This window comes from Ammodytes marinus (assembly GCF_949987685.1).
Source record: "Ammodytes marinus genome assembly, chromosome: 17".
Taxonomy (NCBI): Eukaryota; Metazoa; Chordata; class Actinopteri; order Uranoscopiformes; family Ammodytidae; genus Ammodytes; species Ammodytes marinus.
In genome coordinates, this window is record NC_137221.1 from 13,585,807 (window position 1) to 13,612,057 (window position 26,251).

Genomic DNA, 26,251 nt, shown 5'->3' on the forward strand with positions numbered 1-26,251 from the left:
GTAACTCTGAACAAAATCAAATACAAAATATTATAATTCAAAAGGTTTTAATAAGATTCAAATGAAAGATAGAACCAGTTAGATCAGAACACAGTCTGGGGGTCAGAACACAGGACCCTTAGAGCCAGCTTGTGTCTGGGGGTCAAAGCATAGGAAAATCAGAACCAGCGAGAACAGCCTGGGACTCAGAACACAGGAGAAGACCCAACTGGATTATAACACCAGCCTGTCATACTCTACAACTAGGCCTACTCTACATTCCAGCCCCAAAGGTTACAGGGAAAGATGAGAAGGTGCTCTTTCCGTGTGGAGACAGTGTCTCACTTTCCCCCACAGCATTTGGCTCACTTTCCCCCACCACCACAATTTGAGAAAAAACTACCTCTCTTAGCATTTCAGGCTAATCTTTAGCTAATATCATCACATAGTTTTTATATGTTAGTAGTTCATCAACACGTATGATAGAAGTTTTTCTACGTGCAAAATACCTATTTTGGTGAAAAAAAACATGCTTACCACAGCACCATGAGGTCCTCTCTTTCATGGCCAAGGGGAAATGAGAGGGGCTTGAAAACATATATCTCACATGACCACAAATGTTTTCCGATGCCTAGATACAGGGGGTGGCTCACATTACCCGATGCCTCAGATTCCCCCGTTCTCCCCTACATGTATATGAATAATTAATAACTAATAATATGATTCAATTAAAAAACTATTCATAATAATGATAAGTATTGAATCAGAGTTTCAATAGTACTGAGAAAGAAAACTACAAACCAAAAATAACAAATATGTTGATTTTCAGTATGTCAAGGAAATTTCTGATTGATAGACTTCAAAGATTTTGAAAGCATGATAAATTGGCTCATCTTACCAAAATACAATACAGCGCCATCACATTGTTTTATTTCTTACGCAATTGTAGTTACAAATTACAGTAATATACCAAGGGCCAAAAATGCCAAAATATAGTATATTCCATAAAGACAGCCCATCAAGAGGTTTGTTGAGATTTGGGAGGGGACAATACATTTGACAGAAGCGACCGGCTCATCATTCTCTAAGCAGGAAAAACCCTGATCAAATATCATACTACATACATTTTCAGACCGTCTCCCAAATTTACTGTCACAGGTGGAATTAGTGTTTCAGTGAATATTTCTCAATTTGTTTATTTATTGTACTGAGTGATGAATCATATGTGTCTTGCAGGCAGTTAAAGCAGAACAAGAAAAGTGATGAACTGCTTGATCAGTACCGATGTGAAATCCAGGAATACAAGCTTAAACACAGAAAGCAGCGGTACCTAATCAAAGTGCAATGATGTATTAATTATTTTTTATTCATCAAAATAATATATATGTTATATAGATTTCCTAAGTCAACCTTGTTTCCACAGAATGAAGTTTGAAAACCAACTGTATCTACTGATAGAGCAGCATAAGAATCTGCACTCAATCTTTGTAAGTTGGTCTATTTTAGATACAAATTATCCATATTTTCCATTTATGATGATAAAAATGTGACATGTCGTTGATATGGTTGATAACAAATTGTTACTTAGACTCCAGAACGGCTCCCAGATGAAATAGAGAGTGCTAAGAATACAAAAACTCAGCTTTTATCAGCTGGTAAGGACCCGCTTATATATTTTTTCTTCTGCAAGCATGCATGCAGTCAAATATAATTTTTGTATATGTTTTCATTTCCATTTCCAACCCCTTTGATCTGACCTTGTTCTTACAGAACAAGTGAAGTTGACTCAGTTGCACCACCTCGATGAGGAGCTAGAAGAGGTGAAGAAACAGATGCAGCATGGAACAACTGCTGCCAAAACTCAGCAGGAGTAAAAATGCATGTTTGTATGCGGTATTAAAGAATATAATAAGTTGTCAAGCAAAATCTTTAATCTACCAAATGTCACCTTCCAGTAAACTACACACAAATACTGCAGTTGACCTCAAAATGAAATGAAATAACAGAAAATTCAGGATTCCTGAGTGCTCGACAGTTGTTCTCTCTGGCAGTCAATTTACTAAAACTGGTGGTATGATCCATGTACTGATGCATGGTTTAGGTATGTATTTTAAATATTAATTGTTCTGTGAGGCATGCACTTGTTATTGCGATCCAGTTTGTTGCTGGGATTTATGCCAAATGTAATGTTTTCATTAGATTAATAGGTGCCAGTATTAGTTTCCTGTATAGTGCTACAGCATGTTCATGCTCATTGTTCTTTGATGTTGTACATTCTTGTAATTAAATGGCTTTCATATATTTAAATATTTAAATTTGTATGTATTATTATTTTTTTAAAGCTTTGCAACTGGTTTTATTTTATGAATCCTATAAATGAAAACAGTCCACTGTAGGTATGTGCACACAGCCAGATTCAACATCAGCTTCAAACAGTTTTATTAAAATACTTTTGCAGTATCTCATATGCAATTTAATACTTTATCAGTTTTTTAAAGAACATAATGAACCTGTACAACTGATTTGCCCCCTTATTTAGACCAATACGTTTATTTACAGCCATGACCACACAATTACATATTTAAAAAACAAAAATACAAGGCACTTTAATAATACAGTGAGGGTGATCACAATCCAATTTTTCATTAGGATATCACCAATGTCGTTCTTATATATTTACACTATAATCCCGTATATAAAATTGTAACCCCTGAAGTGTCCATATAGCAAAAGATCCTCCAGTCTTTTGACACACTGTACAAAATCTTACTAACAGTACATGGTTTGTTGATCAGCCTGGAAATTGTACCACATAACTAAATCTTTGGTTGAATGGTGTTTACAGTCCAACAAAGGATTTGAGAGTCCTGTGCAGGGCATAGGTGAGAAGTTAAGTGATTTACAAAAGGAGGCATGGCCCTGCTCTAGGACTACAAAATGAAGCAATCACTTTTCTTATTATTTTCTTTGAAGTTGATGACTAATTTAAAAGTGAGAGAAGGAAATTGAGCCATGTAAACATTGTCTACTTTTACAGTGATTCTGGGCAACTGTAAATGCTTTACATTGTTATTTACATTACATAAGACAAATACTACTATGCTAAACTCCGCTCCTCTTAAAATATCTGCTTATTGGACCTATGCATGGTTATGGGACATCTTCAACCCTGACTAGTAGGTTCACGCCTTACTGAAAAGATGCACAATGCTATTTGCTTTGTGAGAGGCTGAATTTCACTCCATTCTACTTTCTATCAAAACCCTTCTGCTGTTGCCTTAGAATTAGACATTAGAAAACATTTTCCCACTTTCTGATAATGATTTTGTCACTTTTTTTTAAATCACAGACTTGTTCTTAAATTTTTAACCTTCATCAACTTTTTATCTCATTCTAGTTATCTTCATATTCTCAACTGTGCTTTCCGGTCTGAGTTAATAATGGTCCTAGATTTGGTAATGCCCTTGATTGGCATTTGACACACTGAATTCACAAGGAAACTCCTGTCAAGTTTAAAACAAGCCCCATATACACAAACACTGATGCTATATGCATGCAGTCATATACCAAGATTTATAACTGCCATCTATCTATTTTCTTTCCCTCAGATGCAATATGTACTGTCTTTGTCTTACCCTCTCTTCACTCCCTCAGTCACGTACATAAAAGCTCAGTTATACTGTAGGTGAATTGCCCTACCCGTTTCTGTTTGGTCAAACATTAGCCCATGCAGTAGTCACTCTTCTTTCTCTCAGTCACCATAAAAGGTAAAAGTAGTACCAGGTCTTGGCAAACAGGCACATTCCAAACTCAATCACTTAAGTTTGTTTTCAGCATTTTTATAGAATGTCTTTTCAAGTTATATTACTTGTGAAACTCCAGGAAAGGCTGTAGCATAGAGCCAGAGAGGTACTCTGGACACGTACGGGCAAGGTGTATTTTTGATCCTCTTGCATAAATAATTTACATATACAATCGGTCTTCCATCTTTCGTTATCCCAGGGTATTCCCCATCTGTAATAGAACAACAAGGATAATAGTTAATAATGCAACACAATATGATCTACCCATCTTGAATTCCCACCGTCAGTGTTTCAAAGACTAATTTTTTCATTTAACTAAACAAATTCTTGATTGTATTTTGAATTAAAAAAAAAAGTTAAATACGTAAATAGGGGTTTTAACACATCTGAAACTTTTTATGGTTTAAAAAGTTGCAAAGACTCTCACATTGTAGTCTCAATTAATAATACTGTATAATACTCAGACAAGTGTAATGTATTCTGCTGCATCTGATCAACTAAAAAAATATTGGATTGAGTATTTTCGAATGTAAACAGCTGGTTTTTGTAAAATAACTTAATTTAAACCCTGATTCCACTTATATAGACATATACTGTATTTCTTTAGTACTTTTATTGTTTACAATTTACACAACTTTTGCTTTTGTTCATATCTCTTTCCCAGCCACTGTGCAAATATCATCCCTGCAGTGATACACTACCTCAAAGCGGCTGTAGACTTTCTTCTCCTTCCTCATACTCTCTATCCTCTTCAGCAATCCCTCACGCTCCTGGACGTTGCTTGTCGGTCGTAGAAATGTATTAGTTTTACTCTCCAGCCCCTTCTCCCCATCATTATCGATGTCCCCTCCTGTCTCTTCTCGCTCCAGTCGGTTCTTCTGGCTGTTGGCAGAGATCTGCTCTAGAATGACTTTTGTGTCATCTCTTAGATTGCTACCGAACAGAACGGAGCTGCCCTGGGGCTGGAATCGAGATGAAGTAGTGGTTGATGTCTTGTGATTGGCTGAAGTTTGGTTGGTAGAGGTGGATCCTGTATCTTTAGCTAATGAACTCTGCCTTTTGCTTGAATCTTCAGTGGTCTCTATGACCGTGACCATGCCCTTATCGTCTCCTGAAGATTTCTTTTCTTTATCCTTGGGCCCCAAGAATCCCTTAAGCCTCTGAGTCTGCTTCTTTAAGAAGTCCAGTTTCTTTCCCTCGCCTTTTCCCTCACCAAGTGTGTTAATGGATGTATTAGATCCGCTAACTTGATGCAGTGTTGAAGAACTTTGAGAGCGGCTCTTTTTCAGTTCACTCTTCTCTGCATCTGTAGCGTCTGTGTTCAGTATCTCCTCATCGCAGGAGATGCGACGAGGATTCAGTCCTTTCAGCTTCAGCGTATCTCTCTTGAAGAGCTTAGGTGAAGGAAATTGCTTTAGAGACTTCAATATATCTTTCTTTTGACCCTCCGACACATTCTCCTCTTTATGAGATTGAGTTGTCTCTGAAGGCTTCAAGTCAGAGGTTATGGGTGGTTTTGAGGACTTAATTGATGCTTTGCGAGTGAGCTCTGCCAGTTTTGCAGAGATGTCTGGTTTCTTTGATTCCGGTTCTGCTGCACTAAAAGAGACAGTTCTGGTCTTAGGAACGGTCACAGTGTTTATCACAGTTTTATCAGAAAGGTCTGGCTTTTTTTCAGCAGGCTCTGGGGCTTTAAGTGATGACTCTGTCTCCATTTTTGAGGCTTTTCTCTTGGCAGCCAGTTCTTGGAAATACTGAAGTCGACTGGCTGGATCATTCATGTTCAGAGATGAAGTTTTCTGACGCTCCTCTTTTTCTTTCTGTTGTCTCTCCTTTTCCTCTTGTCTTTCTTTCTCCTTCTCTTTTTCTTTTCTATCCTCTTTTTCCTTCTCCTGTTTTTCCTTCTCTTTTTCTTCAGCCTTCTTTCTATCCTCTATGATCTTTGTTACAATTGAGGAGGTGCGTCCTGAGTCCAATTGCTCATCTTCTTCTGTTGCTGCGTTTAGGCCCAGGCTACCACTGTGCATCTCTGCTTTGGAAGATGAGAATATGAGAGAGGAACGCAGACGAGAGCTACGTTGAAGGAGTGGGTTAAGACGTGAGCGGAATGATTCATGTTTGGTCAGGAAGAGATCTGGAGTCTCTTTTACCTCCACATCCACACCGACCTCCCTTGCTGCACCCCTCTCTGACTCTCTCTCCCTTTCCTTTGCCGTCTCACTCTGAAGCACATCCTTGGTTGTTGCTGAGTCTTTACTGTTCTCAGGTAAAAGGGGCTTTCCATAACGTGGTCTCAGAATATCTGGTTTTAGGTATGACGAAACATTTGTATCTTCAAATGCATCAGGCCCTATAGGTTGAACCAGACCTTCTTCTCCACCGCCGTCCTCACAAGTGCTAAGATAAGAGTTGATTCTCCACCTACGCATGCCTTTCCTAGCTTCTGGATCTTGTTCTTGCTCTTGATTAAATTCTTTTGAAAACGGTTTCTTCTCTGGTAGGTGGGGCTGTGTGGGTGAGCTCTGACAGGCATAAGGCTGACCTATGGTTGGCCTCTTATGGGAGGAACCTCCTCCATACCTCCCGGCTAATGGAGGGGCCAGGTGCCCCTCAGGTCCTTTCAAGTCCTCAGATGATAACATGTCTTTACCATAGTGTACAGGTGGAGGCCCCTGATCTGAGCGAAAGCTTGAGTTTGAATGCTGGTCAATGGAGAGTTGTGGAGAACGACCTCGAAGTCTGTCGAATTGTCCGTGGCCAGAACCTGGCCCAGGCCCTTCACTGTAGAAATGGCTACTTTTGATCTGCTCCCTGTAAAAACAACACAGTGTTTCTTATTTTTCGATTATAAATGTATTGTTAATGTGTACAGATATGTACTCATAAAATATGGTGGTGATAATGTGATCATTCTGAATAATTCAGATTCCAGTAGTAGGTATTAAAGAGTTAACTACCTTTGGAAGTCTGTCTCCTCCACATTATTCATGACTCTTTGCTTCATGTATTGCTTTGAAGACGTGTAGTTTTCCTGGGTTCCCTCTGCATAGCTGTGCCTCTTGAAGGCACTCATTTCCATCTGCCTGGAAACTATGGACTTTCCCTGCTCCATGTACGACTGCTGCATACGAAACTGTTGCTGGGAATACTTACCAATTGTAATCCCCGGCCCAGGTTCCATGGAGAGACGAAATGGGTCATTTCGCCGGAAAGAGTCTCCGTAAGGAAAGGCAGAGGGAAGCTCAGGCTGCCTGCGGAAATTTAGGGGGTTACGCATAGCCTGAGTCCTCTTCAAACCAAACTGGCTACTGAAGTAACTGCTGGTGCTGCTTGTGTCAGACATAGACGTCGCTCCATTAGATGGGTCAATGACCAGAGGCTCTGACTGAGCAAAGAGAATGCGAAACTCTTCATCAAAGGTGGACACCAGCTCCCCGAGGAAGAGGTGGGCGATGCAGCGGTGGATCTTCTCATAGGACCACATGAAACTATAAGAAAATAAGAAAGAACATATGAAGTAATAAAAAAGGCAAGGGAGTCTTGGCAATTTAAGGAACTCATAATTGTAATGAAATTACTCACCTGTAGTTGCCACTAAGTACAGCTCTGCAGTCAGCCAGTAGGAAACGATCTTTCACCTGTCCCTTAAACGATTTCCCCGTCCGGGAATAATAGGTTATCCCTGCCACAGTCCTGACACGTATCATCTATAAAAACAAATTTTTGTCATTTAATGGACAAAAAGACATGGTAGTCTTAGTAGAAATATACATGAATAAAATAGTATAGTGATAGAAAAGAACAGGATAAAGGCCACTGGATCACAAACTATTAGCCCCGTCTTTTGAGGAAATTAAAAGGCAGACTCACATGATGTAGGTCCAAGTTGACTTTGCAGTTGATGACCATTGAGACAAAGTGATGGGCTTCCATCTCATCCAGTATAATGTAAACAGGAACGTGGCGTGCTGCTGCATCCAAGAGGTCAGAAAAAATGTCAACATCTGTAAACTTGTCCATCACCACAGCAATAACCTGAAACATAAGTGCAAACACATGCAAACTAGTTAGAGTTTGAACAGTATAATATGGTCTTTGTTAGTCACGTTCTTTATAATTATTTTGTAGCCTTGTAATAAATAGTACATAGTGGATTTAAAATTGCAGTACCTGAACATAATATGTAGGCCTATACCAACTTTGAAAATGGCAGCTGTTAATAGAAGATGAAGCATTATGCTCTTAAAAAAGGACTGTACATATTATGTACATGTGTATGGTACTTCTGGCTAGATTGAGTGAAGGTTGTTTAACTGAAATGAGCGTATCACCAATACAATGTACTGTATGTGAAACTCTACATCTTTAGTATACATATTTAGTATAGAAAAAAATAGGCCGCCATTCACTCTTCAAACAAAGGGCCCACCAAACAGGTTTGACTGCTAGTGACTTTTGGCATTTAGTGGTAATTATATTTTTAATTTAGCAAGTAAGAAACTTGTCTGAAAGGGAGTGGTGGCAAAGTTGGCAGTGGCAGAAACAAGTAGGATTAAGCTAACAATTAAATAGCATAACCCACACATACACCAGTCACTGGCAGTTCTTTATCTCTACTTTGTTTTAAAGAGATAACATCTGCTTCTTTTGACAGTATACTGATAAGACATAGAAAGAGAATACTAAGCAGTAAGAAAATCATAGGTGCTTCCCACCCATCCACTTTTACCTCAGCTAAAAAAGCATGTACATAGAAACAAAAACATATGTAGTATATTTGTAGTTATACACACTAAATACATAGGAATTCATGAATCTAGAATGCTTGATCACACTTTTAAATGCGATCCCCACCACCCCCATCCAAAAATACCTTCTGTACACATATCGGATATGCAAGTTTATCTCATCTCCCAGGCATATCCCTCCCTTTGACTTACTTGGCATGCATTCTTGATGAGCCTCCTGGCCTGCTCCTTGATGCTTGGCATGTCTGGGTCGGAGGGGTTGACCAGAGTGGTGACCTCTGTTGGCCCCACGAAGCTGTGCTGCGGTAGCGGCCAGCCCAGGTCCAGCCCCGGGGCAGCCATGTCGGACTGCATCGGCCAGTAGGTGTCGGAGGAGCCATCATCCTGAACAGTTCCCTCGCGGAATGTCAGCTCAGGGAAGTTCGTGGTCAGGAGGGGTGCCTGGATTGTGCCCTTTATTAATTCAATTTCCGGCTGTGCCAGAAAATTGACCATATCTGCAGTCTGGAGGAACTCATAGTAGCCCTGGTGTGACAGGAGACACACCCATTCATGACATATAATTTTAAATAAATAAATTGACATACACATACACACATACAACAAACTGCAGTGTTACCTCCAAGTCATTTTCTATCAGAGCATCAATAGCCAGACGGTATTCCTCACGGTAATGTGGGGGCAGATAGTTTGGGTCCAGAGGGTTTTCACCTATCGATGAACTCTGAGATCGGTGTGCCATGGTTCCAGAGAGGGGTGGGGTCAAAGGTCAGGTTTTAGGGGTAAGGAGAGGTAAAGGAGAAGGAATTTGAACCTGTGCAGAGAACAGAGGAAGAAAGAAATTGTCAGCGCACAGAATAATAATGTTGGTACATTTATAAGGGTGTAAGTTATTATTCACCCCTTATTATCTAAATGTATTCAAACTGTCTGAATGTAAGGAATCTTTTAGTGTTTTAGAGAATTAACATTATAGGTTTGACAGAATATTAACAAAAATAGCATCCAGGTACAAAAGAAAATTATTTTCATGTCTCCAGTCACATTTGTTTTGTAGTTGCAATTACATAGATAAAGATAGTACTTTACTTATCCACAAGGTTACATTTTAATGTTGCAGTCTTAAAAAATAGCATAGTGCTCCACTCCTCCATCTGTTTCATAGTCATAATTTAAATACGGTAATCCTTAGGGTGATGGTAAGAAAAACTCTTTGTGTGAGGGTACACAAGCAGACAGATTACCTAAAAACCTCTGACACAAAATGTCTATTGTTGCTGAGTATAAGCCTTTGCCGTAAGATTAACAAGTACACCTTTCATATTTACACACCTTTACTGGCATACAATGCAACATGCTTTTACTCTAGCAGACGCTACCAATTGTGAAGAAAGGTGGAAAGGAAGGTGGACAGGAGTGGTGGAAAAGACATGTAGAGGCATAGAGACAGGTTCCCTCATATTTCTGCTCATTAAATGTTCATGCTGGTGCGTCATGCTTCAAGTTGCTACTCAGAATGAATAATCAAAAATCTGTGTCAGTCATATCGCTAAAATTGATTTAGGAGACCACAATGAGCTATTAGCTTTGCCTTGACTTGAACAAACTTAAACCTGATTTAGTAAAGTGAAAGAAACATTATTCCAAAAAAAAAGTGAATGCGCGATGAATTCAATTATTCACATAATCTTTTATATTAATAAATTATTTTTATACTTAACCAGTTCTCTCACTCTACCTTGGAATAACAGTAAGTTTATCACATCAAATAGTAATAAGGAATAATATTGGAGTAATATTGATAACAATCATAGCTTCAGTCATCACAATTTCCTTAAAGAAAAAGAAAGGCTGAGAATCCTCTCAGTTGAGCAGCATTTGCCATGAAAAATGTCCATCAGTTGATCAGATTCATATTTAATTTATAAATGTATTGTTTCAGTTGTTATGAAAATAGTTGGTTAAATCCACTTTGTATAGTGTGTGTTTGGCAATCATTATTTGGCATCTGTGAACTTTTTTGTGGTTTACTTCATCTGCCTCCAAAGGATAAGGTAGATGATCATTGTTTGGCAAGCCAAAACACAGTTGTTTGTTCTGCACCATCAATGGGAAAAGGTGGATAGTGGAGATGTATGTTAAGGACCACGGAACAGTTTCAGAATCCAAAGTAAGATGGATTACTTAAGATAAATCTGAGGAATAAACATGGGGCCAAACAAGAAGCGTTTTGGACTGTTTCGATGTATCACCACAGAAATGTAAGACCTTAGGAATTATGGCTGATTGACAGTCAGGGTGTGTTACCTTGGGTCTGAGGGGGAAGGTGAGAGGGTGTTTTGTAAGGTTGTACCTGATTTAAAAATGTATGTGACGTGTTTTCTGTAAACTTCCATGCACACTTATGAATTGGTGGAGATAGCAAATGCCCAAAGTCCTAACCCGCAATTACTCAGAGAAGCCGGTTGACTTAGAGGCCTGGTGAGTCACCGGGTAGCCTGGCATGGCCTAGCCAGCGAATAACTTGCAACACGCTGCTGTGTGGTGATTCATCTGCTGGCAAAATGGCTGACATCCTGTTTCCGTGCTTCTTTCTAGACCCAGAAATAAGGCCTTTGTGGTATGCAGTTCCCATTTGAAAGTCCCATGGTGGGCAGGGAGGAATGTTAGGCGCACATACTACTTGCATGGAATACTTTTACAGCTTCCAAGAAGTAAAACTAAAATTGTATTACCACAAGTACTTTGATCTGTTATTTTTTTCTGTTTTTGATTTAATAAAAAATCTAGCAGCCTGGGGGGCGCTCGTGGTTTAGCGGTTCGAGTGCCCCGCCCCCCTATGAGGGTCATTCCTCATTACACCAGACCCTGGTTCAAGTCAGGCCCAGGTCGTTTTTTGCATATCAGTTTCCTCTCTACCCTATTTCGTCTCTGTCTCTCCACACTGTCAATAAAGCCTGATAAATGCCAAAAAAATAAACTGAATTTTTTTATTTATTTAAATTTAGCAGCCTGAGGATTGATTTGTAGAGATATGCACCTGACTGTGCTTGTCATAATGTTAAACCTCCGAAAATGCATAAAACATTCGTGGCAACAGCCAAAAGAAAACTGAAAAATACTTATTTTACCATCTGAAACGACAAAGAAAAACAGCAGTTCTCACAATAATAATATAATTTTGATTGATGGGTTGATTATCAAAAATGGTTGACAATTAAGACACTCCACCTATGAGGAACACAGTGAACTAGTTCACATCAACCCTGAGGTGGAAATGAGCTGTGAGTTACTCAAGAGCACATCAGCACCAAGCAGAGCCCAAGGGGTTCTTATTAATCTTAAGGACCTCTCTGTCGCTGCAGAATTAGGTTACAGAAGAATACCACAATGGAAGCATGCCAGACTTTCTTCATCTCACCTGGCTGACTGGTACAATATTCATAGAAATACTGCCGTTTGTTTGTTGTTATAGCAACTGCAGCAACAAACTGTAGATTGTGACACATGTTGATAGGGGACATTTCCCTTTCTCTCTCAATCTCTCTCTCTCTCTCTCTCTCTCTCTCTCTCTACCTCCATTGGTTAAGAAGCTTTCTGAAGTCCACACAACGAGACAGTCCTAAACCATTAACAAAGCCAGTCTGAAACACTAAACCACCACAGGGCAGGCAGGCGGCAACCATCTGCAGCTCCTCAAAGCTAATAAACCCAATATTCAGATATGCACAATGTTTGCTCACTAAGCATGTAAATGGCTCATTCTCTGCATTCCTGCATTACCCTGACAAGAAGAGGGTGAGAAAGAGCAAGTGAAGAGCTGAGGGAGGAGCATTTTATATCTGCCTCAACATGTGAATCAGAGATATGAGCCTGAAGAGACACAAAACTATAAAGCACAAAATAAAAAATGAACTTTCCTTCTGATTTCTCCATCCCTCATAGACACATGCATCTGAACACGCCTCGCTAAACAAACACTATGATTGATTCGGCATACCTCTTTGGTCGATTTATTCTGTGCGATAACTCAGTGTGAATGGAGTGAGAAAACAATACCTGAAAACAGGTTTGGAGGGAGGAGTCGGTAATCTCCTGATGCTCCTGTCAGGACCATTCAGGGCAATTTTTCAGCAGATTAAAACATAAAAAGAAAACCGAGATAAGAAGAGCAAACACAGAACACGACATGTCTCTCTTTATAGCATCACACCTCGGCGCAACTGTTGAATGCCAAAACAAAAAAGACAGCGCAAGGTCATGTGAATGTATACTGTAGGTGAGAACAATTGCCGACACCTAGCACTGCTAGAAATACTGGTCCTCTAAAGCCCTCGTCATTTGTTCCAACTGTCTGCGGTCACCTTGAGTGGAAAACAATATAAGTACAAAAATGTCTCTACTATGCTTCCGTTCCCGAAGCACAATATTGCTCATACATGAATTACAGAGCAGATACAAGTAGACAATGAGCCCTTGTAACACACACAATGCAAACAAAGCTATGAATGTGAAGGCCTGTCGTGGCCATATGGCTAGTGTGACAAGATTCAATCTATAATGAGAAGCACACAAGCACAAACGCACCGCAAAGAAGCTGGCTCTACAGACTTTTTCCCCTACAATTATAACCACATGTTTCCTATAGTGACTCACCAAGAATGAATAGAGGCAAGGCCTGTAAAGGTGAAGTTTGAAACATTCAATACATTGCTTGTCTGAGTCAAAGCTGATCTATGTGCGTCTGTTATAAACATATTATCAGAGCCTATAGATCATAGTCTAAAGGAGAGGACATTAGGTGGGTAGTAGGTGTCTTTCTTGCTCAAGACTGATTAGAAGGCATGTCTCCATTTATCTTTCAATTAAAGGGATCTCAAGGTTACCTAATGACATGACAGCAATGCACATAGCATTGTGCAACCATGGCATTCTCGTAAAAGTGTCTCTGCCTTTTCAAGCATTATTTATTACTTATAGTGCCCTACAATACAATACAGACAGAGATCTGTTATGGATCTTTTCAAATGACTGGAGAGAGAGAGCAGGAAAAGTGTGTCAGTTCCAGCCAACATGGAGCCTTCTGTGTGCTCAGACTATAACAACAATACTGTTCAAGTTTTGCAATGCACAGCAGCTACCTGGATGACCTAATCCACCATTATAAACTTCAGGCGGCTGACGAGGAAAGTAACCAACATTTCACTTTTTATTCCACCCACATTAATGTGGCAGTGAATAGAAAAGAAGACATAACAAGCATACATTAGAAGTTAAGATACAGCCTAACACAAGGAAGATACCATTAGAACAAAATAGAATTGTTAGGTTAGAGCAAGGGAAATAAAAGAGGGGAATATATTAGATATTAAAGATGATAAAACAAGATGGGACAATAGAATAGAATAGACCCTCTGTACAACTGGCTCTTTTGTCCTAGTTTGCACATGCAAACTTAGTTTGCACATGCAAACTTGGCCGAGAGTTTCACTCCATACCTCCTAAATCTTCTCCAGAGCTCGTCTCTTCGCGTAGCCTATCTTTGTGCAAACTGCTATCGCTGCCCTCCTGGTGAAACCGCCGATGTGCGTCTCCTTTCCGTCGGCGCGTCACATTCCTCGGACTTTGTAAAAATACCACCCAATTCCCAGTGTGCACCCTGGTGCCGTCCAGCGAAGACAAGCCCGGCGAGGCAACACGGACCACAGGCCCGGGCTGAGCACTTCACTATGCAGTGTGTGAATCTCCAGAGCTGCCGCCAATACGGCATAGAGCAGCGCGTTGAATGAGGAAGGACCAGGCCTACTCTTGTTAGGCAGGGCTCTCCCACCGGCATGACTCCTCCCAAACCCCGTCGAATGCTGCGAACACTTCATTGGAAGTTAACTGCCAGTGGCACATTTTAAAAGTGCTGATCGGCCTACCCTATGTCATGGCTGGCTGCTAATTAGTATTTTATCAGGCTTTTATGAAACAGGGAGGCGTTTCTCCAACGGAACCCTGGTCTTAATTGTCTGTTTGCTCTGTATGTTTGTTTGTTTGTTTACCACTGACCCATCTCATCATCATCTGATCCCTGCTGTAGTTATAAATGAATGATGATTATAAAGTTCTCTCGAGTCTTGAATCCTTGGGAGATTTTGGCACTGCTTAAATTATATATTTTATATTTTAGTTTATATATTAAACTATATTTTTTATATATTTATATAGCCTATATACATATAATTATGTAATTTCTAATTAGAAATAACAAATGAGTTCTCACACAAATGAAAAGTTGAATTCACAAACATTTCTCAAATCAATACACTCAGCTGTTTTGCTCCTTAACTTGCTGGGTCTGGTTTGACCAGTCCCTTATGGTGACTAATGTTAACTTACTTTAGGTATTTATTGCTGTGTAATAGACTTTTGTGTTTTGTGCTACCACATGTCAGCATTTGTTATCCCATAATCACCCTTTATCTAACACTTCTTCTGCCTTAGACAAAGAGTGGCCTCCTTTTTGCTTTGTTAAAAAGTTACTTAAACTCACTTAAGAGACCATGTTCCCCACTGAAATATGGTGTGTAGATGAGGCAAATGTTGTGCTGCTTTCCATATATTAAAAAACTGTCAAAATCAGCAGACTTTTAAAGTTTCCTTTTCTGCTGTGTTCTTCCTGCTGTAATATGGGCTGGATTTGGATTTTTTTTCCATTAGGACATACAGACAGAGCTGGTAAAGTCAGAGTTAATTTCAAATATTTATTGATTGTATAATTTGAGGGAAATCTAATTTGTCACATTGTGTCAATCTCTTTTTTGTAATTATTTGATTTTATTTGATCTACTTCTCTTTTTGATCCTCAACCAGTGTTTTCAGTCTACTGCACTCAAATACACTAGCACCATTAAAAAAGGCGTAATACAGGTAAAAAGTAGGAACGTGTGTGAACTTAAAATGGGTCGTCCTTTGTCCTGAAATGTGTCTATCAGACAGGACACACCTTGTTTCTTGGCCCTGTGATAGCAACACACACATACACGTATGAGTATGATTGTGTGTTCAGTCCTGCTCACCAGGGTGTGCCTCCACTTTGAATGTGCTTGTAAGCTGCTACACTCAAACTGCAGGAGCCTTCTGAGCTCTAGCCTTTCCTTTTCTTTCTTCAAACTCATACAAATGTGCAACTCTCAGCATGCAAAATATATGAAATGACAGTTCAGTGTTTGCATACAGCTGTGTGAGTGTCACAAGTTGACTATGACAATAGTGTGCAGTTATTGAAATTAAAATAAAATAAAATAAACAGTAAAACAATACTTTGTCTAAAAGGATCTCTGATGAAAGAAGTATGTCGACCAGGAGAGAAAGTGAGGTTAGCGTCTTCTCACATGAACACGTTCTGACAACAGACACAGGTATACAGACGCTGAAATGCAGGGCGCGACCGCTCCAAGGAATGTGCTCAAGGCATCCAACCACACCCAATGTCCTTCGCCCTCTCTCTCTCTCTCTCTCTCTCTCTCTCTCTCTCTCTCTGTCTCCCTACCTTTCTGCCTTCCTGTATCTATCTGGGCCTCTCTCTCCCTGTGCTCCTTCCTTTTTGAGTCACCTGGCAGCCATTCAACAGGTGTACAGGTCCATGCAGGCAGAGGCCAGGCAGCTCAATCTTGGCCTCCATCTCAGCACGCCTTGAACAGGGGTCGGCATTTATCTGGGTCTGTTGGAACTAAAGCAAGTTTTATACACACGCCAGTTACAGATCAATGATGACTTAGCAGTCATATATACTGTATGTAGAGAACAAACTGTAGAGAACATAAAGTGTATTTTCAAGGTGTTTGGGCCACCAGAAGGCTCTGCAACAGCTCCAGGCCAATGTAGCAATCTGTATTAAAAGGAATGGTTTGATAAATGGCAAGTTTGGCTCTGTATGAAGGTAGCAGAATCCGCCAACCGGCATCTCTAAAGTTCACTGATTAACAGTAATTATGTGTTACTTGTTTTGAGCAATGCATCACTAGGATGACAGTAACCCAACAAAGAGTCCAGAATGCCACTGCAAGAAATAGTGTGGCAACAAGTGAAACCACAATGATGCGTGTTTACGCTTACGTTTTTGTACAGATTAAACAAACAAGTCTAAACATGTTAATGAGTGAGATTTAGAGCTACTTGTAGGTCGATGTTGAACAGAGCTGGGTAGCCATTTCCAGCGTTAATATTAAACTAAGCAAAAAGGCAGCTAGCTGTAATTGTGTATCTATCACACAGACACTAGAGTGGCATCAAGTATTATGTTTTATTAATACAATTGAAACTCCTATGTATTAGCTTGTTTTTATATAGCCTGTTATGAAGTGTAATTTTAGCATTATAGTGTCAATTGTGGTGTACTTTGTTTGTGTGTGTGTGTGGCCTTGTGCAAATTCTGCAACTTCTTTTCTGCTGCCTGTCTTGGCCAGGACTCCCTGTGAGAAGAGTTACTGTAACTCAATGGGACCTTCCTGGTGAAATAAAGGTTAAATAAATAAATAAATAAAAATGAATAAAACATAATACTAGTATAATAATAACGCTGACTGTCATTGGCACAGACTCAGCAAACTGCGTTTTTAGTTATAAATAGTTTTCAATTTCACAATCTCAGTACACGTTGCATTAGTATTAGCTGAACCTTAACATCTGACATCTGTATAGAACAGCTAACGAATGAAAATCTCAGTGACAGTTTTGTCCCCTTAAAATCTGAAAATGATAACATTCAAGAAGATAGAATGCATTACAGGGAGACTAACAGATATCAGGCAACAACAACATTTTGCAGGTTGCAACTCATTATTATTTCAGTTGTCTTTTCGACAAGGTAAGAGGTGCTTCTGTGCCACATCTATAAAGCTGTTAGTTGATTGTTTTCCCTTCTCGTCTCAGAACAGACTTAATCACCATTTACTTGGATAAACAGGAAGTTACTTCCGTTTAAAGATACAAAGAGGTTTATCTGAGTCTGCTCTTGCCTTGTATCTCTCTCTTTCTCGGTCTGGAGCCTGCCTCACTGTGGAACTGTGAGCATTTCCCTGCACGCTTTTCCCCCGATGTAATGTCACACCTGAGTATAAGGTGATTCTCTGGAGCCTGGGGTTCTGAGGTCATCTTTACACCACTGTGCTGGGAGGAAAGGCTGCACACACAGATCCACTTCAACACTAAACAGCATATGGGTTGCAATCTGTGTGTGACCATCATGCTAATAAGACAACGGTACATTCACATTGCCACCCACCCCATATAATGATATTTCACCCTTAGTTCCTTCAGTCAGCATCATAAGAAGTTCCTTATTTTCTGAGCCAGAAAAAACATACTTTTTACCATTAAGCAGGAGAGTAAAAACGCAATCCTCAAAAATACACAAAAAACTTTGTGTGTGTGTGTGCCCGCGCGCATGTACGTGTACATGTGACTAAGATACCTTGTTTATTACATAAGTGCCATTATGTTGTTACGACACATAACAACTATTTAGTTGACTCCCTGTCAGGTACCTCTAAATGAGATCTGTTTTATGCGCCTGTCAAACCTGCATGTGTGTCTTATCAAGTGTTTCTGTTCCTGCTTCAGGCACCCGAGACCTTGTCGTGAGCCTCTGACAAGTATTCTAATCATTTTTAGTACTAGGTGGGGCATCACCATGAACCATAAACAACTCAGTCAGTTCGAACAAAAGTCCCCACAGTGTGTGCAAGGTTATTGGATTTATTAGTACGTGTGTGTGTGTGTGTGTGTGTGTGTGTGTGTGTGTGTGTGTGTGTGTGTGTGTGTGTGTGTGTGTGTGTGCGTGCGTGCGTGCGTGGGTGCGTGCGTGGGTGCGTGCGCACATACCTGTGACAGGTGCAGTCATTCTGAACCTTTATTACTGCACTCGTGAAAGGGTAATGGTTATTCAGGAAACCCCATAGCATCACAGACAGGATACAAGTATAAGTAAACAAGAGTCTGATTTTGCAAAACAGCTTCACTCTGTCGTGCTATTACAACAGAGCACCAAGACTGCCATGAATCATTGCTACGTCCTTTACTACCACTATTAATTAACAAGGTAGGCTCAACTACAAATAGAGCTTTAAAACAAACGTCACCAAGCAGGACAACTGTCATGGACCTTAGGGAGTAATCTTACAGAAAGTTTACATGTCAACAATTTGCTAGAGGTTGAAAAACACAAAGGCTTAGGAATGAACAAAGTCCTAAAACTGGTTTAGGTGTGCTTCAGAGGTACAGCAAGGGAGCAAAACCAGCAAAGTAGAAAGGTGACACAGGTTAGTGTTTGCACTAATAACAGTCAGGCTTTGAATTTCCGTGTGTCATGCGTGTTGCATGAGGGAACCCTATATCAGCAGGTGGATAGGTGTGAAAGATATCTGTCACCTCACAGAACGGGTTGTCAATATGTTCAAATCCTGCTTGGTTGGGGTACCTGTATGAGACAACTGCCACCTGGTCATCTTGAAGAGCAGGACACATATTTGACGATGTTAGGGTGTACATTGTGAGGTGCTTATTTCTTTAATACATCTGGAGGTGTCCTAAAGGACACAGGGATACTTTAATATGATTGTATTGTTGATTCTGCTTTTTGTCCCAGCTCTAGCTGGTTGAGCAACAGGTGTTTTAACACTAAATACACTATTTTAAGGTACATCTTTTCTTTTGATCTTTGGCAGTACCTCACCTAGTCTTATGGCAAGGAGAAAGCATATTCTTCTCACAGGTGGGTTATTTTGATGAGGCTCCTGTGAAAGGGATGCAGGATAGGCCTTACGTTCAAGTACTCCGATATAAAAGTATTTGGATATTGTAATACAAATGGAAACCTGGCACAGCTTGCCTACTTCTAAGAAAAAGGCGGTGTCTTGTGGGAAATCCCACGACTACTTAAAATACTTGTTTTGTTTCCACTGTGCACCAGAAAAAAGGCCAGCCTGATGAAATGAACGCATGGCAATTACTGTACGTTCAGGATGTGGGCAACCAGCTGTCTTGTACCGCCCCCTACTGGACTGACCTAGAGGTTGTTAGCTGAAATGTGTAGTCACCTGGCTGCATCACACTTGACATGCATCCCTCTCGCAATGATGTTACTGTAAAAGATAAACGTTATCAATTAACACCACACATGTACAAATGGCACAATTACAAATATTGTTTTGTGATAATATAAAACATAATTGTATAATAAAAAACAAACGGCTATTTAAGGATAAAAGGATGCGAAAAATACTAATTGGAAAATATATTTTTAAAAAGCTATTTTCTTCCAGCTGATCATATTATTAGCCTACATGATCTTCCTCAGCAAACACTGTTTTTAGTATTTTCTTCCTTATTTTTTTTATTAATTAATAAACTTTATATTTCCCAGGCCTATGGCTACATGGTGCAATGTCTGACGCCACATGCAGGCCTACATCAGCCATGAATTACAAAGCAAAGTAAATAGGCTATCTAAAATCAAGTGTCATCAGATAAAAATCCCCTTACACGTGACGTGAAGCCAGAGCTCCAAATGTTTTCGTCAGATTTGTTGCGGAGACCGACAAGAAGGAAAACGAAAGTCTGATGTAAGTTTCGTTTTCCAGAGTAACAGCTGCTGGCTGGTTATAAATACAGAGGATGTGAGCAGAGCGACATTCGGAAGTCAAAAGACGTCGCATCAACTGTTCACTTCACGAACTGAGCTCGGATAACAGATCACCATACAACATGAGCGGATCCACAGGTAAAAAGAAATACATTTATTTTATTGTGCATGAATTTGCATTTTATTTTGATGCTGAATTTTTTGTTTTGTTTTTATGTTTGTTTTTCTAATTTACCACGGCGTGGACATACCAGTGTTCACATTTGTTCATGTTTAAAGCTTAACATTTTTTATTAAAATAAAAAGATGAAAGAATGTGTGACTGTCAAGTTATCTCCCTTTTTTGCTCAGTCTCCACTTGAAGGAGACCCAATTAATTTTTAAATGTTTTAAAGAGAGACCTGTCAAACATATTTCGTACCGAACTTCCTTTCTACGTGCTGAAGGCAGCAGAGCCGAAAGAACAGTGTCTTACTTGTTCAGTGTTGTGACACAGAGATACCTATTGTATTTGCAATGTTTTTTTTCCCCGCTTGTGTAGAATGGACCCCTTCCTTATGGATGGAAACCTTTGATGAATTAGTAAATGATGACAATGAGCTGGACTATGGAGACCAGTGGACTCTCAACTTTAACTACAGCCAGACAGACAAAGTCACCAAGGAGGAGAGGAAGAGAGGCTGGAAGGTTTATACCCACTGTGCCTATGGACAGTATTTATCAAGATGTATAACCTCGAGTTAATACAATACAAACATTCATGTTAAGGTGGATAAAAAATGTATTGGTCCAGACAGTAGTCTCATCATATGTCATTCCAGGTTATATGATGAAATGAAAGAAGAGTATTTGAAATATAAAAAACAGTGTCATTATGTGGAAAACCGGTACTGCAGCCTGAGTAAAGAGGGCAGGCCGTACTGTGGGTTTCGTTTCACTTGAGTAAACACACCAACAGGGTTAAGAAAAGTAAATTATGTCCTAAGATGTTTTCAGAATCCTACTCCTACATCTAATCATTTACAGATACACATTTTAAAAAGTAGGCTATACCAAAAGTAAATGTTCTCATTATGCAGAATGACTGGAACTGCATTGCAGCTGGTAAAGTTGAACCACATGCAATTAGTTATACACCTTTGGATAACTTAACCAATAATAATAAATCCCAATGTATTTAATAATTTATCTTTTACATTAAATATTGAAATCTGCAAAGTATCTTGTAACTCATGTTGTTTAATAAAAGTAGTGGATTTAAAGGTTTGATAATACCCCCAGAATGTAGTGGAGTAGAAGTATAAAGCAGCATAACATTGACATAATCAAGTAAGGTCATTCCTATAACCTCCAAATTGTACTAAAGTTCAGGGTTGGAGTAAATTAATTTACTTACATTCCACAACTGGATTTAACCAACATTATTATTATGGAAAGATTGACCCTTTTCATTTGAAATGTGGTCTTTTCAAAAACATTCCTTGCAGGAATACCTCAGGAACAATCTCACTCATTCACTCTTCATCTATTTTCCTCTCTTTTCACCATCAATAGTTTTGAGTGTGAATCCTGCAACAAGACCTGGTCTTCAGCACGGGTGGTGGTGTTGTTCCGCTACCGGCTGCGGGGCGACAGGGGGACAGTGATCATGCGGCCCTTTGGACAGGCCTGTCGCCAATGCCAAGACGATGAGTTTTATCTACCTGGTTTCTCCAAGGAAGATGTGGAAAAAGCCTTCCTCAGGCTGATCCGCAAAATCCGGAAGAACTGCTACAGAGATGATGAAGACAGCGACAATGATGGCAGCTCATCTAGTTCCACCAAGGTGTACACCAAACCTCACGAGGCTTCCCTGTGTCAGGCCTGCATTATGGGAATATGCTGTCAGGATGATGACTAGATGACAGCATGTGTGTGTGTGTGTGTGTGTGTGTGTGTGTGTGTGTGTGTGTGTGTGTGTGTGTGTGTGTGTGTGTGTGTGTGTGTGTGTGTGTGTGCGTGTGAGAGATTGACAGTGAAATGTTGTGGGTTGTTAAACTAAGATGCTCTGTTGCAGTTTGACGTTTTTTTGGGATAATGCTGTTAATGAAAATTATATCAGGACCAACAATATGTTTTTTTCCCCGGTAAATATATTGAGTTATATCTTTTTTGTACAGTACTTTGCACAGTGTATGGTTCTCTATTGTCCCGCAATATTGTATATGTTTCTACCAATAAAGTCTTATGTCTGACAACGTTTTTGGTAATGATTTCTAAATGTATTTATGTATTCAGTGTTGAGAATAAGTGGTTGATTGTAACTGAGTTTATTTACTCACACCGTACTCCATTTTTACATTACTTTATACTTACTACGCAACATGTATTTGATAGCTGCAATGAATCGTTACTTTGCAGATAATGATTTTACATACAGAATATAGGATCAGTTTATTTAATATATTGAAGTGGGATAAACCAATTCAAATAATCTCCAACTCACACAGCTACAACATTAAAATGCTGATTCTAAATACATCAACATTAAAAAAAATAAGGGTCAGGAACTCCCACGGGTTTGCTTGATCAGGGACCTCAAGCCAGAAAGGTTAGGAACCCAGGTATTTGTAAATGTTATGATTTTCTGGCTTGGAAGACAATTGTTCTGACAAGTCAACAGGACATATGGCAGCTTTGTAAAAAGCTGTTAATTAAAAATATGTAGGCTAGTTTTAAGTGGATACACCCTTTTTGTCTTAGCTGCATTAAATTGTAGAGCTCAACAATCATTTCATTCAACCCCCAATCATTCTTTAAACATTTAACTTAGTAGGCCTAACATTTACATTTTGAGAGCTATGTTTATGCTTTTATTTTGGAAGATTTTATAGAGTAAACTTTACATTTAAAAATCTAAATAAAGGAACAGTTATTTTACTTGATTGAAGGGTTTAAGTAGGTCGACCTATTTTTCCACCCCTGCTTATTCCAAACTGTCTGACACTGACAATATCATAAAGGATCAATTCTGTTTCAGATTTTGCCAACTTCTTCACCGAATACAGTCTGCCTCTTCAGAGGTTAAATCTGTCATAAACATAAAATGAACTCTTTTTTCAGTTTTAATTTAACTTTTCATTGAATCCCCTTAATATTATGTTTACGGTTTCATACATACTATGTATATTAAACGGGCTTGTCTTAAAGCAGCTAAATACATTGTTATAAAATGTTACAATTAGAGAATAGAACAAAACCAACCAGCGAACCCAGAAGAACCGACCAATCAGGTAAGGACCCTCGGTGTGACAGTTGACTGTGAGCATGCGCAGTTCACGTTTCTCTTTGGCAGCCACAACAACATACAGAAGCGATCCAGTCAGTCTCGCCCCTCCACTCCGTTCCCAGCAGCATCATCATCGTCCCCGCCGCCGGTGTGTCCAGTTGGCAGAGAGGATGGTTCAGCGGAAAAGCAGCTGGGGAGGCGAATGACAATGAAAAGATGATGGCCCTCGACTTACGAAGGTTTCCGAATATGCGACTGGTGACCAAGTGAAACGACTGTGTGAGTAAAGCGGCGGAGATTTGATGTTGGTAGTTGAGGCTAACACAACGCGCTAATGTAAACCTGAGAGGTGGTTTGCTAGCTTCAGCAGCGGCAGGAAGGTAGGCTGCTTTGGGTGGAAACGTTTTCCAGTACAGCAGCCGTGGGAAAACGTTAACCTAGAAGCTGTCGCGTTTTATCGGCAGCATTTCGGGCCACCTACACCCAACACAAGCTTTCCTAGTTGGGCTAGGAATTCACACAGACTGTCAGTGTGTTGAACAAAGGAGCTTTAACCACCGAGGGGCCGCATGGACAGAAACATGCCAGGGAGAGAAGTCGGCTGCTGTTTGTTTTGTGCTCCATTTCATGCTGACACACTTCTTCAGGGCTAACCACACGAGGTCTGACCTGAATGTCTGGCTGACACGTCAGGCTACACGGTGACCTAGCTAATTTTGGTAAATGCCGAGGCGCTATGGAAGTAACTTCAAGTGTATCTCATTGCAGCTGACTTTGGCTGCCCCCCTCCATATAAGTTTTTATATTTTCTCTGACAACCTGACCTTGGGCACTTTTTAAATGCTCTACCCATACTTTGACTGAGGTGTTTGAGTGGCAGTTAGTGTGACTAACGAGTATTTTCAATTTATTTGAAAGGATTATTCAATTTGTTCATCAGCAGAGCAGGAAATGTATCTGCAACTTTTTTGTATTCATTTAAGTTAAATCCTACATTTCTCTGTATCATATCCTTGCAAAGGTAAAACTGTTAAGTTTTATAACTATAATAGTCTGACATTTTATTGACCAAACAATGCACTGATTTTTTGATGAAATAAGTAATACAATCTTCTGCAAAGCTCAATGAATTGTTTCGTTTATAAAATGTCTGAAAATTATTTCATATATTCTTTAAAGTTTTTGTGCGTTTGTGTGCGTGTGTATGTGCGTGCTCGTGTGTGTGTTTGTATGAAAAGCTCCAAGACAGTCACACAACATTGTGATATATCATTTTGCCAGGGTTATTGGAAAAATATCAGCAGGAATCATCAGACTAGATTCATGCGTTTGGCATTCTTGAGTCATTAAGTCTCGATCATCACATTGTCCTAAATGTAGAAATACCACATATACCAGAGGCCTGTTCTGTAGAAACCTGTGGTTACGACAAAGTTATCATTCTCACACGTTATCCATAAAGATGCCTTTTGTTTCGTGGCTGGATTTAGGGTTAACAGGACGAGTGTCCGGTCAACAAGGAGTGAAACACTTCCTCAGCCTCGCTCCACTAGACCACGGAGTGACGTGTAGCCTTTAAGAGCTTTCGTAATAGTAGATAATTGCACTGTCTGCCAACTGCAACACAGCAGCACATGAGATCCCTGAAATTCCAGAGTTCCTCCTTGCTCCTTATCCCGACTTCCTGTCCTTATTTAGTATGAAAGACTGGCGGATATGCACTGAGGAGTGAAGTGAACTGGAAGTAAACCAGTGTGCACAAAACACAGAGAGCCAAGCAGACAGACTGACCTATTAATAACTATAGCAACCAACCAACCCTCCCTCCTCTTCATCACTCCTCAACATACACACACTCAGACCAGTCTACCGCACAATACTGGGACTCCTGTCATGCATCACAGGAGGAGTAGAACTTGTAAGATGTTTGCTATTATTCGCGTTGTGCGGCCTTTGTGTCTCCATCTGTCAGTGTGTGTTTTCCCCTGTCCATCACTGCATAGAAATGGGAGGCAGCGCCATCAAGCCACGTTATTCAAATTTTCCAGAGCCCGAAACCAGCCAGCGGCCAACTGTAGCTGGGCTAAAAGAGGCTCTTTGTGAGGGCCAGACAGATGGCCATAGAATGAAGACTGTAATGATACCCTAACGGCCCAATACACACACAGAGACACACGCACTCGCATACAGACTCCACTCATTACTGTGTGTGTGTGTGTGTGTGTGTGTGTGTGTGTGTGTGTGTGTGTGTGTGTGTGTGTGTGTGTGTGTGTGTGTGTGTGTGTGTGTGTGTGTGTGTGTGTTGTGTGTGTGTGTGTGTGTGTGTGTGTGTGTGTGTGTGTGTGTGTGTGTGTGTGTGTGTGTGTGTGTGTGTGTGTGTGTGTGTGTGTGTGTGTGTGTGTGTGTGTGTGTGTGTGTGTGTGTGTGTGTGTGTGTGTGTAGTGATTATGTACAATATGTGACAAAAACTAGACTGGGAGAGTATACGCTCAGCTATAGCAGCCATAGCTGTGATTCTTTGGTTTGGCGCCTGAGAGTCATAGGTTAACCTGGTTTTGGCCCCAGCGTACCAGTGCTGCATGGTTTAACATAAACGCACTCGGACTCTCATATCTCCTGTAGCTGATGAGCGTGTAAACAGCCTAAGATATGCAAATTCCTCACAAATGCATGCTTACATGGACTGGCAGACAGTGGCCAGCTGTGGTAGTATTGACCATGCTTTTCATCAACTGACTAACAAATCGATGGCTTGTTTATCATTAACCTCGCCTGCCCCCTTTATAATTATCTCTCTGTCTTTCTAGATTCTTTCTTCTCTCCC

The 26,251-nt window shown here is 40.1% G+C and overlaps 2 protein-coding genes across 2 annotated transcripts; one reads left to right on the forward strand and one right to left on the reverse strand.

Moving 5' to 3' along the window:
• Window positions 1–2,376: 2,376 nt before the first annotated feature.
• fam83hb (family with sequence similarity 83 member Hb) lies at window positions 2,377–14,386 on the reverse strand. Its single transcript, XM_080045325.1, has 8 exons — window positions 14,029–14,386; window positions 9,150–9,344; window positions 8,723–9,055; window positions 7,653–7,817; window positions 7,365–7,489; window positions 6,740–7,270; window positions 4,484–6,593; window positions 2,377–3,993 (listed from the first exon to the last, which is right to left on the reverse strand). The coding sequence occupies exons 2-8, from the start codon at window positions 9,270–9,272 to the stop codon at window positions 3,973–3,975; spliced, it is 3,408 nt and encodes a 1,135-aa protein (XP_079901451.1). The 5' UTR covers window positions 9,273–9,344; window positions 14,029–14,386; the 3' UTR covers window positions 2,377–3,972.
• Window positions 14,387–20,216: 5,830 nt separating this feature from the next.
• Window positions 20,217–22,390, forward strand: LOC307264320 (receptor-transporting protein 3-like). Its single transcript, XM_080045709.1, has 3 exons — window positions 20,217–20,297; window positions 20,701–20,872; window positions 21,714–22,390. The coding sequence occupies exons 1-3, from the start codon at window positions 20,282–20,284 to the stop codon at window positions 22,057–22,059; spliced, it is 534 nt and encodes a 177-aa protein (XP_079901835.1). The 5' UTR covers window positions 20,217–20,281; the 3' UTR covers window positions 22,060–22,390.
• The last annotated feature ends 3,861 nt before the right edge of the window (window positions 22,391–26,251 follow it).

Excerpts from the sequence above, each read along its gene's own strand:
- fam83hb (XM_080045325.1), bottom strand. The coding sequence starts at position 9,272 with ATGGCACACCGATCTCAGAGTTCATCGATAGGTGAAAACCCTCTGGAC. Across the intron at positions 7,490-7,652 it reads TCAACTTGGACCTACATCAT|ATGATACGTGTCAGGACTGT; the intron begins GTGAGTCTGCCT and ends TTGTTTTTATAG. Across the intron at positions 6,594-6,739 it reads GAGGAGACAGACTTCCAAAG|GGAGCAGATCAAAAGTAGCC; the intron begins GTAGTTAACTCT and ends TTGTTTTTACAG.
- LOC307264320 (XM_080045709.1), top strand. Across the intron at positions 20,873-21,713 it reads ACCCACTGTGCCTATGGACA|TTTTGAGTGTGAATCCTGCA; the intron begins GTATTTATCAAG and ends CACCATCAATAG.